General features: G+C 46.1%; 1 protein-coding gene across 1 annotated transcript; it reads right to left on the bottom strand.

The window, feature by feature from the left end:
• Positions 1-6,662: 6,662 nt before the first annotated feature.
• PtA15_13A479 (uncharacterized protein) lies at positions 6,663-10,053 on the bottom strand (the record flags this gene model as incomplete). The annotated part of the gene is made up of 10 exons (XM_053162680.1): positions 6,663-6,911; positions 7,056-7,127; positions 7,293-7,796; positions 7,863-7,998; positions 8,064-8,254; positions 8,323-8,439; positions 8,507-8,662; positions 8,738-9,111; positions 9,183-9,588; positions 9,646-10,053. The coding sequence occupies 10 exons, from the start codon at positions 10,051-10,053 to the stop codon at positions 6,663-6,665; spliced, it is 2,613 nt and encodes an 870-aa protein (XP_053026633.1).
• Positions 10,054-18,037: the final 7,984 nt, after the last annotated feature.

Raw genomic sequence — 18,037 nt, forward strand, 5'->3', positions numbered from 1 at the left:
CACGATGTGCATTGCCGGTCTCAAACTCCTGTGCCGATCCGAGTTCCCTACTTCCAAGATGTTGACCCAGCCGCAAATCTTCGCCCTACTGGGCTCGATAATACACACCCGACTTTACAACGAGTCGGCCTTACACACGCAGCTCGTTTCGAGTCATGCAGCCCACTGCATGTTCATCGACCCAGCTGGAGAGTTTATCATCAGCGATTATCCTTCTCAGTTCCCCTACGCATCAGCGGCCGGTGCTTTTCTTGCCCGCTCTCCTTGCAGCTGGGAACGATGTATCGATGTACTTGCTCTTGCAGTGCAAGATGGTCTCCTCGCCGACGGAGACGCCGGCGAAATGGCCACCAGATTGATCTTGATATATGCTATGCAGCAAACGAAGATTCTGGATTCTGGGAACGAATTCACTATCAAACAAGGACATTCGGTTCGATTGAGAGACTTCCTTGGCACGTTGACTGGGAAAGACCCCCAGGAAATCATGTTGGGCGCGGAAGATCCCAAGCATCGGACGAGACTCTTGGCTGAGGGGCGGATCTTTTTCAACCACTTTACTCGGATTGGATACACGCCCAGCGCAGAAGAATTGATGGAGTTTCTGTATGAAGGCCTAGCAGTCCAATGTAAGCCTGGGCAAAATGGACTTGACGACCTTTTTACTATCTATCTCGCCCCGGAATCGGAACCGGATCGCGAGCTAGATTGTAAAAACACAACCTTTTGTGGTGTTCAAACCGAAAATCAAGAGGACAGCATCAAGTGGAAAGAGAGTTGCAACTGGTGCAAAAGCTTCGCTGGAATTGAAGGCATCGACAATCCCTACCTTATTCTGTTATTCAGCCTGAAAGCCAACACTGAAAAAAAACCTGAACCATGGCAGAAGCCTGGCGACAAGAGTGACACTGGGAGAGTTCATTTTCAGTTTCTTGGTCTGGACGAGATTGCTTGTCTCAGTGACAAAATGCGCACTGCCATACGGAAATTGATTACTGCAGTGCCTGAGGACTTGTCAAAGTTGCATAATCTCAAGGTTGCCCATACGCGTGGTTGGATCAAAAACGTGGCCCGACATTACCACATGACTCTTCCCCCAGTTCCTCAGCAAAGACCTGATCAGAAATCAACTAAACGAACCGGGCCGTCAGATCGCACAAACACACCCGTAAGTTCTATTTCTCAGTTAACAGAGCGGTATGTATGGATACCAGCCCAGTCAGAACACATGATACTCATTCCCTTCTTGAGCAACAACGTGCTTGCCGATGAATCTGACGGCCGAGAACCAGAAGTCGCCAAAGCGGATCCGTAAGTTTTATGCTTCACTGAACAGGCCAGCACGAGTACCAGTCCAGTCCAGTCCAGATAAGGTACTCATTCCCTTGTTTGCAGGGCTAAGCGAGGAACACTAACCAAAAACGAAACCAACAACTGCAAAGTGATACGGCACCCAAGCAGAAGAGTGAGTGCCACTTTTTATTGACCAGGCTGGTAGGAATACTTGCCTAGTTTAATTAAGATACTCATGGACTTTGGTTCCGCGGCTCAATCCAGGAAACATAAGTCCCAAACAAATCAGCTAGAGGCTCAGAATTGTTAAAAAAGGGATACAGATCCAACAGATACTGGGCATCAGAGCCAGATACGTCGGGATGAGATGTTGTAGAGACTCATGCGAACAAATACGAACCCAGAGAGCTAGATTGTAACCATAATCGCATCCATGTAGTAGCGCTGGGCCTCAACCCAAGGCCGGGTGTGTATACCCAAATGGATTTGTAAAAAAAAAAAAACAGCAAGGCTCAACACCACACTTTTGTCAGGTGGTGCGGGGCAGGTTGTCTCTTTTGCTTGGAGACAGTTTCTTCACAATCTGACTCAATGGAAAGAAACAAGAGATTCAAACGCACCTGTTGATGCTCTCAAAAATGAAAGATTGAAGCACAAAACTATGAGAAAAACACAACTATTTTCTTCATTCTGAATGTGGTAGGAACATCTTATTTTCTGCATTTCATGAACTGTGGAAAGATTGAATCTACAAAACCATCAACTCCTTGTTTTAATCACCAGAGAAGAATTTGTGGCACTCTCTGGGGGAGGATCCACATATTTTCCCCTGCTGAATTTACATAATGCTCCCAAACATAAACAGTGATGTGTTGAAAACAAATCCAATGCTCAGGTCAGGGGGCACATTAAGGATGGTTTGGAAATTTTTGGTGCTGAACTTTTATTGCATAGATGCCACTAGTTTGAATAAATCTGGGATCAATTAAACTTTGAAATTATTCAATTGGGTGTTCAAATTCTTGATTGAGGCTCTAAAAACTGTGTTGAAGAATATCTTGAAATTGCTTTTTATCTGGTTATCCGCACCCAAGGCAATTTTCTTCAATTCTTCATTCCCTGAGGTCTTCATCCAGTAATCAAGAGCATGCCACATCAAGCTGGGGACATACTGGATGCCATTATTCTTTTTGTATGACCTTAAAGAAAAAGTTGCATACTCTTCAAAAGTCTTCTTGGCATTTTTCAAAAGATCTGCAAGATAGTTTTCATCCTTGTGAATGGATCTGAGTGGTATAAAGATGATATCAATCATCTGAATATAAAAGAGAAACAATGGATAAGTTTTCTCCACAAGGAATGTTGGGAAGTCTGTCTTTTGCAATAGTTCTATCTCAAAATCAAGATCAAGTTCTATTTTGTTCTGCCTTTCCCAGAAGGTTAGCCATAAATCTTCAATTTCCAAAAATTCATTGACATGAGAGATACTAAACCTATGAGAAGTTTGCAGTGCTTGACTTCTGGTTTCCTTGTTCTTACCATCTTCATCTGCATATTCATATTCAACTGCAAAAGAATTTCTCATTTCAACAAACCACTTGGGAGCAGTTACAAGATCCAGCTTAATATTTCCTGTGGGACCTTTTTCCATTCTTCTGAATATACCATTGACTGCTTTCTGAAATTTTTTATTTGGGTCTTCAAGAAAGAGGCTGTATTTATCAAAAGTCATTTTTCCCATCTCAAATTTGCAAGTATATCTCAGGTGATTGTTCAACTGGTCAAATGATGAGATCAAAATTAGGTTAAAAAATGTCTTGAATGGTATTTTCAATTTTTTTGATCCTTGAAAAGCAATATCATTCACTTCCTTTGTACATGAGTTCTTGATCCAGTATTCCACAGAATTCCAAATCCAGCTAGGAAGGGACTCTTTCACATTGACCCGGGTACGGGGTAGATCCAATAACTTTGGAACAAAAGCTTTGAAATCATCTACGGCCTGTCTCATCAGCCCTTCAACATTCTCAATCTTTTGTTCAATAGGACAAGGATTCATTATGTGATCAATCATTTGGACATGGAATAGGAACAACAGAAATACCTCCTGTAGGATTCCAGAGGAGAAAATTGTATGTTTCATCTCTTTATCATAGTCTATTTTGGTCTGTCTTTTCCAGAATTTAAGCCACATATATTTGTTTTTCAGGAGGCTGTCAAATTTGATCAAACACATACGATGGCTGAATTTATTCCTACTAGTCAATCTGCTTTCCACAATGTCACTCAAAATTGAGGTTCGGTGGGAGACCTGGTTAACCGAATTCAAAATTGGGGTGAAATTTTCAGAATGAAGCATGATGCTTCCCACTTCACTGATTGGTATTGAAAGAAGAATGTTCTGAAATTTATCTTGAACATGTCTATATGGGTCTTCAGCAACAAGGCTGTACTTGTTGAAATACAAAATTTTCATCTTATTCCTGGCAATCTTTCTAAGCTGAAATTCCGGCAATTTTTTATTACGCTGAATTGAACATGAAATGGCTTTTAAACGCTCATTAGAAGACATGGGATTATTCCTTAACTTTTCCAAAAGCTCTTCATCAGGTTCATTTCTGCTTTCTGAAGAAGGCAATCTCATCACTGGTGTGCAATCATTTGATTTCAAAACTTGATCCAATTTTGGTCCAATGTTCAGTGATGGATTGAATTCCCTTTTCTCTTCCAACTCACATAATCTAGCCATTGGTCTTTCACTTTGCACAGAGATCTTGCTAGTATTTAATGATTTTTTTACAGACTTGTTAATCAAGGAAATTTCTTCATCATGTTTTTTTACTTTGGATTTTGAAACAAATTTTCTGAGATCATGATTGGGTTTTTTGTTGTCCAAAGAAGTAGGTAAGATCTCATTATCACCAGGTCTCATATTTATTTCAGAATCAGAACCAGGTTTGAAGGTAGAAGACTTGGATCTCACTCTCTTCAGAGAGGTAGACTTATACTCTTGTTGTGAGAAACAGCTGTTGTTCATTTCCTCTTCCAATTTCTTAAATTCATGTATCTTGGTACCAATTTTTCTATTTGATATTTTGGTATGTCCTGATGGTTCTAAAATTGACTCTGAAGACCCAATTCCATCATTGCTATTTTGAATTTTTTTTGTCATATTCTTGTTGGGTTTGATTTTCTTTGGGAAGCTTTGTTGAATAATATGACTATCACAATTTTTTCTTGTCTTATCATTTCCCATACTTTTATGAGTTCTGTGTTCAAAATCAAGTATCATTGGTTGATTTTCTCCACCACCTTGGATTGAAATAGATCCCATTCCCTTTTTTAAATTGATTGATGTGCCCAATGAGCTTGAAGCAACATTTGATTCATCTCCTTGTCTAGAAGTGCTTATCTGTCCCATAGACCTGCCTTCTTTCCTTGATTGTTTGAAAAAATGATTATCATCATTGTTTCTTTGTACACCCATTTTTGAAAAAGGATGTAACTTTTTAGGCTTCTTGCCCACTGGTGCAACTCCAATAAGCTGGTCATCCACAAGTTTCTTGACCTGAGAATTTTCTCTTGAGCTCCTGGCATTTCCCATGGAACTGAATTTCAATTTCTTGCAGAATTTCTCCTTGTAGGAAGATTCTCTCCTGTGCTTCCCCAACACTTTGTTGGCTGCTGTTTCCATGTAATCTGAATCCAAGAAACTACCTAAAAGATCCACTTTCTCATCTTCATTCTTGGGTTGGAGTTTAGTGATGGAATTCTTGGAGCAAGAGTGTAGCTTTGTGCCACCAGGTGGTTGGAGATCCATACAACCTGCACGTGAATTAGAGTCTGTACTGGTGCTTGGCCGTTCATCTTTGAATTCATGATCAAGATCAATGTCTTGATTTACGGCCCTTCTTTCTACTGAAAATGATAAAGGACACTCAACAACAGGGCCAGAAATTTGATGCAGTGTTTGATCTTGAGCTTTCATGTGCAGAGGAACACTTTTCCTTGTATTCCAGGATTGAATGGTTGAAGGACCTGGCTGTATGTTGGTATTTCCTAGATCTTCTGGTGCACAGAAAATTCTGTCATGATCCACCTTGGCTATTTTGTTTTGAACTATATTTTCTCGGCCCTTATTGTATATGTTTGATGAGATGTTAGAGCAAAGGTCTTGGCTGTTGGACTGTTGGACCTGATTTTCATGACTGGATAAGCAACTGGTATCAAGAGGTTCAAAAATATCCTGCATTGCATTAGGAGCAATAAACATCCCAAAGAAAGCTAGAAGGTGATTAAACGTAGTCATTGCTGTTCTTCCTTGTTACTGGACTGGCTTGTGTTGAGTTGGAGAGCCTTAATTTTTCTTCCTGGTGTGTTATTGATATTTTGGTTGTAGTCAAGATGAATAAAGCTGAATATGGTCATGTGTAAGATAGAAAGATTAAAGCAGGGACAAAATGATTGGTCTTGGGAGCCAGAAAGATGTATGTTTAGCTACACAAGATCTATTTGCAACAAGTTTCTCTATAAGATTCAGTGTGTATGAGCTCCCCTAACACAAGCCATATAAATGTGTCAGACAACACAAAAAAAAGAAACAATGTGCAAGATTTGAAACAAGCGCAGTGAGCGCACTGTTTGCCTGCACTTATGTCTAGATTTTGCTGGGCCGTGGTGAGTGGTGAGTGAGGGTTTAAATTCCCAACCAAAATTCCATGTAGACTCAAAACTCTATCCCCCACCCACATCACCTGCTTGGAAAACACGACACCCTTCACTTGTAGGTATTATGGATGTGAATATAGCACATTACTGAAGCTCGGCTACCCACAGCCGTGAGGTTTTCACCTCGCTGTCTCTCAATGAGTGGGTGCTCAGCAGGCCGGAATGTCCCGTTTATCCAGAAGTTCGGCCAACAGTCACAGGTGTGCGGACGCTCTCGGACCGCTGGAAGCCGATGACTCTTCAAGAACTAGGAGGCGTTGCCCATGGCGCCAGGAGGCGCAGTCAAGTCAGAGACATGCGGGCCGCAAGCGACTTCGGGGAGGGGGTATATGGGCCCCACTCATCCCTCTGCGCCCTGTGTATGGCCCCAAGCCCACATCCATCATGCAAAATGAGGCGTGACGGGAACACTTTGTGAAGGTCGCTTGACGGCGACCTGGCCAAGCATTGCACACAAGTGCGATGAGGCCAGGTTTTTCTTGCCAGGAAAGCGGTCAACCGACCCCGATGTGCACCAGGGTCGGCGGCAACGGACGAGAGACATGGCCGTCCCCGCCCGACAGTTTCCACACAAATCAGGGCGTGACTTTCACACGAGCCGACCGAAAAAAACAACAAAGCGGAGAAGGAGAGGGGGGGGATTAATTTTTGATTTTCTTGGGGTCGGTAGGGGGCCCGAGGTCGGGGGCATCGAGATCGATGACCTCGGCGACGGGGCGTTTAAGGAGGGGCAAAGAGTGGTCTCTATTAGTAGGAAGAGGGGAGTGATTAGCGGCGGTGGAGGGCCGGTTGTTGCGGGGGCCATGGTTGTGGGGATGGTTGGAGTGGTGGTTGTGGGGGTGGGAGGGCAGAGAATGGTGGTAGTAGAGCATGGCGCCGGGGTGTTGGTGCTGGCCACGGGAGGAGTAGTCGGCCGGGCCTCCTCCGGAGCCGCCTCCGGAGGGATGCCGGACAGAGGGGACCGAGGAGGGCGGCGGCGGGGTGGGCGTGGCGACGGCGGACCGGTTGGCCTCGGCCTCCATGCGCCGGATCACCTGCTCGACGTCCGACATCCTGTGCGACTGGTCGTGTCCGATCTGGAGCGGCTGGGTGGGCGAGGAGCGGATCTGGGCGGAGGAGGTCGAGGGGGGCTGTTGCTGTTGTTGCTGTTGCTGTTGCTGTTGTTGTTGTTGTTGTTGTTGTTGTTGTTGTTGTTGGTGCTGGTGCTGGTGCTGGTGTTGGTGGGAGTGATGTCGGCTGAGCGACGGGGGAAGCGGGTTGGAGGAGGAGACGGTGGGGACGACCGCGGAGGGGATCGGCTGGGGCGAGCCCGGCCGCGAAGCCGGGCTGGTCGACTGGACCTCGTCCGTGGACACGCTGGCAACTGCAGCCGCCATCGACGGCTGGCTCTCGCTGATCACCTCCCCGTCGAGCTCGCTCGCCAGCCCCGGCCCGCCCACGCTCTCCATGATGCTCTCCCCGTCAAGCATGACCACGTCCGGCTGGCTCGCGTCGTTCGAGGCCACCCGCTGCAGGGCCCCCTCCTCGGCTCCCTTTCCTAGCGTCGTCTCCACCTCCATCCCCTCCCCACTCAACGATCGCAGGTTCGGCGTCGTCAGCGGGGACGCCGTCTGGCCTAACGTCGGCCGTCCCAGCGGAACGGGCCCGCGGCTCTTCGCCTCCTCGATCATCACCATTAACTTGTTGATATCCGCCGGCATGCCTATCTTCCCAAAAAACTGCAGGTGCGAACTCTGGGCTATCCGTAATGCTCGCCATGTTAAGCCCACTTTCCGCTGTAATTCCAGGGTCAATCGTCAATCCAAAGAAGTAGACTGGGGGAAAGCTGAGAGAGGGCTTACTTCTTGGAGCTGATGGATCTGTGATTTCACGGTTTCTGCTTTAGGATCGGTATCCGCAGGCAGATGATCCTGCAGCTGCTTCAACTGGGCCTCCAGATGCTGGATTTTGAGATGAAGGGTTTTCAAGTCGGGGACCCTAGAAGAAACAACGAAATCTTAGTATGAGATGAGATGGGCAAGAAAAGAAGGGGGAGGGGATACCCGGCGGTAGGATCGATCGCTTCCATCGCGTCGAGGGAGACTTTGTTTTCCCACAGTTTACTGAGCGCTGGGGTGCCGACAGGGTGGGGAAACCTGAGCGGATTACTGGTGATTCGTTTGTATCCGGGGGCCGGCTCGACCTCCAAGCTGGACTTCTCGAAGCTGGCACACGACCCGGCTTTCCACATGATCTAGAAGGCCGATCGAGTCGCGAGGATTAGCGCATGCATGAGCACTTTGGACGGTCATACATCCTTACCCAGCTGGATTCCCGGATCAGGATCTGTTGGATGGTCATTGCGAAGATCTCGCCATGAGGAGGGGTCGCATACAGCGTCTTCCAGACCTCGCCGCTCAGCTTAAGCACCCAGGCCTCCTACTCGTCTCCCAGCAAAGAGTCAGCTCGCATACAGTTAGCAGCAGGATGGGAGACATAAACTGACATCTTTGGCTTGGTAGATGTACGGGATTTCGCTGATCCGGTTCGACTTCGGGAGCGCGGCGCGCTTGGCACGCTCTTCGGGCGAGAACCCGCGTATGTATTGCAGGATGATCAGGAACTGGGTCAGGACCTGCCGGCGGAAGTATGGGTCTGCAATCTAGGGAAAGAGATAGAGAGAGAAGGGCTTGAGCTGTCAACAATCCGATGGCGAATAGAAGGAAGAAAGACGCACCTCGAGATCCAGCAAGTTACTCTTGGTGAGGAACTTGGGAAAGAAGAACTGCTCGAGGCCGTCGAGGTCCTCGGATTTGCGGAGATGGGTAGCGCCGAGTTCGAGTTCTTTCTTGGTCATCCGTCCGAAGACCTCCAACGTGGCCCCGATCCCGTCCTTGAGTTTCTTGAGGTTAGGCGTAGAGGGCTGGGGGGAAGCGGAGGGGTCGGGAGTGATCGCCGTGGCGGCTGTGGTTGTGGACGTCGGCGGGAGGGTTGTTGTGGCTGGGAGGGCCAGGGATGGGTCTGGGGACCAGGACTTGAATAGCTCGGGCGGGTTCGAGAGCAGGGCCTGGAGGGACCAGAAGCGGGTGTAGAATTCGCGCTTGTCGGCAGCTGTGGGTGGATAGATCGAGTCAGTGGGCTGAAGATCGCACGGAGGGTGTTTGATGTGTTGAATCAGTGACCTGACTTGGATGCCTTGACGCGAGTTGAATCAGGTGCTGGTTTGGTCTCTTCGACTGTTGGGTTGACTTTGGGCGCGAGATCCTGAGCAGCCGAGTCGATCTCCAGACTGCCAGGATTATCGCGCTCGGTCGTTTCATCAGTATTGTTGTTGGTGGTGGTGGTGGTGGTGAGCAGGGTGGGCGGGGGCGGGGGCGGGGATTCGAAGTGGTCGAACTTGGTGATGTTGCCGTTGTTGAATGCCCCTCGGAGGTTGACGCCGCTCTTCTCGGCGATCGGGAAGACGGAGGAGAGGAAGCACAGGATCCGGCCACAGAAGACGGTGTGGAGGGATTTCGAGAGCCGTCTGAGCAGGTTGTTTTGCATGCGCAGGAAGATCAAGCCTTTGCCTCTGTCGGGCAGCATATCCTAAATATATAAATGGTATCAGTTTTAGTTTGTTTGTTTGTTGATAGGTTTGCTTACGACGGTCAATCGCTGAACGCGTGATTCGAGGTAGCCAAAGATGAACTGGGCCTGTTGGACGGTCGAGGTCTCGAGTATCTCCTCGATGCAGCCCAGGGCGAGTTCGGGTGCGGCTTGGCCATGCTCGATGAAGGCGAGGGCAAGATCGAGCAGATGGTAGAGCGTGTGGTCTTCGTCCTGCTGGGTGCTGTTGAGCTGGCTGATGAGTGCTGAGAAGACGGATGAGATGATGGCCCGCCTGAGTTCGGATGCCTTCTGTGGAAGTGGGGGCAGGTTGGCTGTGAGTTTGCGGATGGTTTCTTGTTCTTCTTCGGATGTTGGTGGTGGTTTGTTGCTGCTGATGGAGTGGATGTGCTGGCTGAGGCTGCTGGTCAGTTTGTGCTGGTAGGCCGAGTAGATGTTTTCCATGGTGAGCTCGTCAGGAGCAGGCCGAGGCGGGCATGCGCGGGGACGGCAGCATGGGCTGGATCAGCCGAGTGACAGCCGGGGGAACACCCTGCGACACCTCACCACAACATATGTATCAGCTCACATTAAAGAACTCTCAAGAAGCTCTTGAAATGGTTCACAGTCAACAATCTGCGAGAATACACTGCGGGTGCACTTCAAATTTTCCTGAAAATCACTAACCAAAAAAGAGATTGTGAAAGGCTAGTGATACAACAGTTGCCGGGGACATTGGATGAACAGCCAGCAGTTCACAGACTCAAAAGTCAAGTGACACTCACTGTCAGGAGTGAGAAAAATGGAGTTCGGATTCACCAAAGAGAGGAAACACCTGCAGACGCAACCTACTACCTAGTATAAGCTATGTATAGCATTGCTTGTATTATGGTTAGAAGCACACTACATATGGGATATGGGCATACTACCTCAACATGCACACAACCTTGCTGAAAACCAGAAATAAAATATTTGAAATACTCAAAGCTACTCCAGATCAGAAGTTAGTTCTTATGGGGGACAGAAGTCAAAATTAAAATCAGGTCAGAGATCCAATGGAAATAAGGAGCAGAGAAAAGTCATGATAGCAGATATACTCTAAACATATGGATTATTGCCATGCGGAACTGGCCATCAGGCTGTGCCTGAGTTGCACTCAAGATTTTTCTTTTTGTATACCTCTTTTGCTGTGAGAAAGAGGTCTGTTTTTTCATAAGAAAATCACAGTTCAGAGAATGCTGGATGATTAAATGAAGGCAAATTGATATATGACTGGCCCCAGGGGATTCTCAATGGAGAGTTAGCCTATGTGGCAAGTCAAGCATGCACCATTCAGAATTGTACAGTGTGAAGTGCTCAGGCTCTATTACTCTATGTTTGAGCCCTGTGCCAATATTATTTTTTGAGCTAGGAATGCCAGCTGAACCTCACAGAAGGCCATTGTTGGAAGATGATCAGCCAAAGACTTCCATTGTGCAGGCATTGTGCAATGAATTTTGTGTTGCGCAAGCCTGGCACAATGCATTTCATGTTGCGCAAGGCCTGCATCAAGGATATTTTGATGCAACTCCTTTGCAAAGGTGTTGTGCAGGAACCAGGAAAAATGAATTTTCCCCAGACATCAGGTGGCATCAAGCAAAAATGGCTGTCACTTTTTTCCAGCTGTGGCAGCAGTGGGCAGATACATTACTTTACGTTACAGCAGTTCAATTGGATAACATAACATCTTTTCAGTTATCCAAATTGGCCATTTGGGTAATGTACAAATTTTTTGCAGTAAAGTAAAGTAAAGTAACTTTTTTTCAACCTGATTCTTTATGTTTTGGGTAGCATAACCTTTTTGATATGGGGATTGACATGATTTCAAAAAAAGATCAAGGCGGTATAATAGGGGGTTTCATAGTTGGCCAAGTGCAACTTGAATGCAATTTTGAAAGTCAGTGTTCAAGTTTATTCTTGAACACCAAGTTGCAAAATTGCATGCAGGCCCCTAAGCCTTCTTGAATATCTTTTTGCAAGTTGGTCATCAAGAACAGCCTTGAACACCAACTTGCAAAAGTGCATGCAAGTCACAATTGGCCAAGTTTGAATCCCCTTAATGTCTTTAGCTTACACAGCCAACAAACAGGTGTCGTAATCCGGATTTCATCATCCTTTTGTAATCCAGATTCCAGTTTAAACCCGCGCCCTGCGTGTGTCGTCACCTGCCATTCTCAATGGCAGGTGCAAGAGGGAAGCACAACCCCCTTGATCACCGGTGCTAACCGGTCATTGAGGGCACATACACACCTCCCTTGATGGCCCGTCTGTACCGGTGTGGTGTTCCATATGTGTGACAATGCCAAAAGCCCATTGCAGAGGTATTATAGTAGAGGGAGTGTGTAATACAGTGCGGGGGAAGAAGGGAAGAAGGAGCAAGATGGGAGGAGAGGCCTTGACCCTCAACATTGGGAATGGAACAGGTTAGACAGTGGATGCAGAGTGTGTGGAAGAGGATGAAAGATGGCTTGGTTGCATAGCAACACATGACATCATGCAGCGCAGTACATGCATGAAAGTGCTGTGTAGCTCAAGCGCCTCATGCAGCATAAATCTCTCATTGTTTGTACATGAAGCACATCATATGCAGGTAGATAAGATGTACAGGAGGCGTCTCCTGCAGCATAAATCCCTCATTGTTTGTAAGGCAGTGCAGCACACGCATGCAGATGCTGTGTAGTTGAGTGTCTCCTGCAGCATAAACCCCTCGTTGTTTGCACATGCAGCGCAGTACATGCATGAGAGGCTGTGTAGTTGAGATCCCCTGCAGCAATAATCCCTCATGAGGAGCTTCCCTGGAGAAAAAATCCCTCACCCTTCAATATACAAGGAGGCCCTTTCCCCCCTCATCAGACTTTTCCCCATCAGCCTACAGAGGTTTGGTCACAGTGGTTAGTTAGTTACGGTAGTTAGTTAGTGTCGCGATCAGCCTACAGAGGTTTGGTCACAAGTGGTTAGTTAGTTTAGTTAGGATCAGCCTACAGAGGTTTGGTCACATATGGTAGTTTAGTCAGCAGTGCGGTTATTAGTGGTATTAGTGGTTAGCACAAGTAGCGTAGAAGTTAGTAGCAGTATTAGTGTTTCGGAAGTAGTAGAACCAAGCATAACACAACAACAAGTTCGAGTTAAACAGCATATTAGTAACATGTAGTACGAGTATAACAAAGTAAGTATATTGCCTGCAAGCGAAGAAGTTATAACAGATTTGTTAGCCTGTTGAATCAAGTGATCTAGGTCTGATAGAGATTACTATATGAAAGTAAGATCTATCTTGGAATCAGCCATATCTTTATAAATATTGATTACAAGACTCTTAGATATTTGCATAGTATTATTAGAGGGGCAGGTCTTTCAAACCACCCGTAAGTTGTAATAGCCTTTCAACCTATTAAGCAATTTATTTCCCCCTCAGCGGATATTTCACCAAATTATATTTAGTGTCCCACACGAGTCCTACACCGGCCATCAAGAGGAACACCCTACACTCTTGTTGGCCCGTCAGTACCGGCCAGCAAGAGTAAAGCACTATTTACACACTCAATGGCCGCTACTGACCAGCCATTCAAAGGCACATAACCCTTGGTGGCCTGTCAGTACACCGGCCATTGAGACAAAAACACCAAATTTTTGATGGCCTGTACTGGCCGGCCATCAAGAGCAAAACTCTTTTGTTGATGTGTATACAAATCACCCTCAATGGCCCGTCAGTACCAGCCATCAAGAGGAACATAATACACTCTTGATATTATATTCCTCTCAATGGCCAGTAATAACAGACCATCAAGTGGGGTGTGTATGCCATCTTGATGGCCAATCATTTCAGGCCATCAAGAGTGTATTATGTTCCTCTCAAATTCTATTTTGCTGGATCAGGAAAATGATCCAATACCAATAAAAATGCATTTATCAGTTTGGATTGGATTCTTGCATCTTTGCCTGGAAAAGATCCTCATGAGATGAATCAGCAGGAGCCAGTGGTCAGGTTTGATACACAAGGGAGATTCAGGCATTATTGGGTTACCACCCCTGATAACCAACTTGCCCAAACAGCTTAGTCATGGATAGGGAGGCGCTTTGGCACCTGTGAGCCTGTGTCTCTTATGTGAAAGCAGGACACAAGGAATTTGGGGGACACTGATTGAATTTCTTGGAATAAAGAAATACAAGCAGTAGAGAGAAGAGAGAGAGAGAGAGAGAGAGAGAGAGAGAGAGAGAGAGAGAGAGAGAGAGAGAGAGAGAAATAGATCTTTCAATGTTATGATTTAATATGGGCCAAGCTCTACCTGGAAAATTAGGCTGCCAACTGTGCTGAAGGAGTGCAACAGTCTCCACTCACACCAAGGAAACGGTGGTGGGAATCAGAAGTAGGGTTACTACCCTGCTCTGGTTTTTAAGTTCTTAACCAGAGATAACCTATAGATCATTTGATGTTTGAAGAGAGGAAGAGAAACAGAGAGAGAGCAGTCAAGAGCAACAGAGTTTCCTCTGAAATAAAAAAGGTCAGTGAAAGAGGGTACTTACTGTCAATATCCTGTGGTGATACTGGGAGTGAAGTGGCCTCTGGTTAGTGATCCTGGGTGTCTCTGGGGTGTGGTTCTGGTGTGCTGAAGTCTGTGGATCCTCCTGAGGCATGGGGGATCCTGACTTTGAAAATTTTCAGAGTTTGCTTACATAATGTACAGGTGGTTGGCGCGCCAGGTAGTGCTGCCACGTCACAACTGCGCATGCGCGCCATGACTGAAGAACTCAGGGAAGGAGTATAGTTACAAAGAAGTGGTGAGTTATAACTAGGGTTAAAATTGAATGAGGAAACAGAATTTGAAGTCAAAAAAAATAACTCTTAAGATTAAAAGGATATAAGGGTATTCAGGTGTAAAAGAGTAGAAAAGGCAGACTTTAGGCCAACTACGTTGGCTCTAAGGCTGACAGCACCTCTGGAACTTATGTGGTATTTTTGATGTAGGACTGTGAGGGATGGCCAAAAACATCATTTCCACTCCCGCTTCTGTGGCACTCAGTGAGTGGGTGATGGAAAGAGAGGCAATGAATGCAGCCCAGTGGCGGCTATCTTTACCCAGGTTGCCTGCCTGCTGCCCTCTTTGTGCAGGTTTCTGAACCTGACACAGTCAGTTCCAGGAAAAGACAGGGCTCCAAATTTGCAGAAGCCCCGGTTTGTTGGCCTGCGGGCCAACTATGTGCACAGTGTGGGACAGGGGAGGAGGAGGTTCCTTTGATGTGTCAGCTGGCTAGGCCTCTCTGATGACTCATGAATCTCCTCTAAGCAGTTTAGAAGCCTAGACTTGTCGGAGAGTGGGTTTTGAGGCGCTAAGCCCACTCCTTGCTGTGCTTGATGTGCGGGGGGGGGGGGGGGGGTGGAGCAAAAAAGAAAGAAAGCAGGAACAAAGGTCCTGCTCACAAGTATTGAACAGAATTGAGAGCTAGGAGACAATTCCTTGAGCTAGGAGACAATTCCTTGCTCAGAGTCATACTCTATTTTCTATGGTGGCCTTCTTAAGAAGGCCGCTGCCAATTGGCAGATCTTTGCTGGGTCTGGAGATCACTTTTGGCCAGAACTATTCAGTTTGCACACTAGCTTTTACTGCCTGACTACATAGCTCTACCTGCAGAGTGTAACCAATCTGGCTCAGTAGAGTCTTGCTTGAAATTCAAGACTCTTGAGCTAAGGTTACTAGCTCACCTCCGGCTCCCGTGGACACTGGGTGCCTCTGAGCTGCGCTCTGCTGGCCACCTAAAATCAAACAAATGTTTCTATAGCTCCCTTACCTCCAAAGACTTCACCAAGATTTTTGTATATAATGAAAGCCCAGCATCTTGTCTAATTTTTAAGGCTCTTCAATCATTTAATTTCCTCATTCCTTGCTCATAATAGAAAATTGAAGATGTGGGGTTTCAAAAGCCAAGCCTGAGAGCATCTCCACCGCGGGTGCTAAGCTGCATGGCCAAATCTTCACGTTTGGCAACTGGAGCCCATTTCAGAAACCTTCAGCAAGGCAGATTTGCACTTCAAGTTGCCATAATTAGGGTCTGTCCCAGTCATTGAGAGGGTTTTTTACTCCTGATGACCAGGATCTGCCCCGGTCATCAAGAGGAGCCAACCCCTTTGATGACCAAGACAGAACCCGGTCATCAAGAGGAATCAAGCCTCTTGATGACAGGGGTCTGTCCCAGTCATTGAGGGGGTTGATTCCTTCCCTCATTCATCCCTTTCCGCACTCAGCAGAAGTTTCTCAGGAACACTTTTGAGCTTTACAGCGTGTCGCCTGATAAGATAAGGTGCTCCACCTCATTTCTTGATAAATCTGGGTTTGAATGGTTACCAGCGCTGGGCTTCCGCAACATTCCTATTTCTTAAGTGCTCTGCAATGTGCCTGATATGATCTGCCTAGTCTATGTAACGTCCAACCGCTCCGCTTCTTCACAGTAAACTTTGCAAGAAAGTAAGAATTGGGGTGGTGAAAACTCTCCACAATGTATTGATACACAAAAGTTGAGTTAGAGTAAGAATAGCAGTAAATAAAATAATACCGTAAAGTGTGTATTATATAGAATGATATAATAGAATGAGATGACTATGAGTGAGAGAAAAGCTGCCCCAAAGTCCCTTTTCCTCCACTCCCTCCGCCCGCATGTCTCTGCTCCCAGCCAAAGTTGCCTGTGTCCTTCCTTTCCTGCACTCACCATAACTTTGCATGCATTTCTTCCCAGCCTAGTAGTTACCTCTCCAACACCTGCTCTCCTGCACCCTCTGACTAGCCTCCAACCCCATTCTCTACCTGGCACTTCTGCCCAAATGTCATCCGCTTCCACTGCCCCAGTTCACCTGGTGCCAGTCTGCACTATTCAGTCCACCCAGAAGTCCCGCCGCAGTCCTACTCCAACTATTCCGCTAAGTCCGCATTCCCAGAACGTGGCTTGAACTCTGGTTCCCTTGCACCTGTGTTGAGTCCCTGGTCCCGCAGCTTGCCTTGTTTGCCAACTTTCCACATGCTTTTGAAAGTGGTGCATTCAAGGTTTTCCTCAGTCTACATATGAAAACGCATAAGCACGCCTGCTTATCATTTGTTTGGATATGTAGACTGAGCATTTGCTCAGCAGCCCCACTGCATTTCTGCTTGTGCTGCAGTGAGCGGACATTCTACACCACTCATCTATATAAACCACCACACCGTAAAACATAATTTTCAGTGCAAATCCATATACTTGCCTCAAGAAAAAAATGACAGGTATCCAGGACTGAGGTAGGACCCCGGCAAGCTGTAAAGGGGGGTGTTGAAGCATGTAGGGCAAATGGACAAAAAGCCAAGAATCATACTCTTGAAAGAGGTATGAACTGAATAATTATTCCCAAAAGTGTAGACTTCATGAGCTTCAATATTTTTGAGTTCTTGATATGTGGAAATCTTGCATTTGTTGCTTTCATCAGAAGTCACGGCTTTCTTGCACAACAAGGGAGCAATGGTTAAATGCAAGTATTTTACGGGCTTGAAATTCAAGTCTCCCTCTTGCAATGTTTGAGAGTTGGAAGCGGTTTGGAAAAGACTATCTTCAATATTCCCTTCACTATTGTTGGAAGATTCTAATGCACACTGCACAAAGAGTTTTTTGCAGTGCACAAAGTAGGCCCATTTGGATAATGTAATTTTTCTGGAGTGAATTTTTTTGCTCAATAGTTGCAAATAAACTCTTTCTCTGAATAATGAATTCAGCTAATTAGTGGTTAATGCTTGGCTCTTGTGTGTTTTGCAAAGTGGAGGTTGTGGGCTCAATCCTCACAGCACACCTGTTTTGACCTGTTTTGACCTGACACCCTGGGCACAAACTGAAATTAGTGGGTGTTTTCCATTAAATTAAGCCCAATAAATACTTGCATTGAACAAACCAGACACACATAGCCATCTCCCTTGGAAAGTTACAGCTAAGTTACTCAAAATTGTAATGTAACCCATTTTGTTGGAAATATCTGGGTAACTTAACTAGCCAAAAAAGCACCCTTTTTCTGCAGCGGATATTTTAAGCTGTAACTAAAATTAAGATATCTGTAAATATTAGATAATGTAACTTTAAAGGTTGTGGTACAGGCATGTTCCCAATTATGGGTAACGTAACAGCCTACCGTTGCAGCTGCACGCAGAAAAATTAATCAATTTTGGAAGTGTGTTAACCTTTAACTGCTTGTGGAAATTGCCACAACAACTATATTGAAATCAAGATTGTTAAGCATGTTAGTTGTGGAAAGGGCGGCTGTAAGGATTTTACCTTTTGGGCTGTATACACCTTGGTTCAACAAGCTGCCAATTGCTAAAAAGAGCAAACCATTGACCTATGTGTCTTAGCATTGAGCAAGGGAGTCCCATGCAAAAAAAGGCTTCAACCAACTCCGCTTGCTCTC

The sequence above is a fragment of the Puccinia triticina genome, chromosome 13A (genome assembly GCF_026914185.1).
Source record: "Puccinia triticina chromosome 13A, complete sequence".
NCBI lineage: Eukaryota > Fungi > Basidiomycota > Pucciniomycetes > Pucciniales > Pucciniaceae > Puccinia > Puccinia triticina.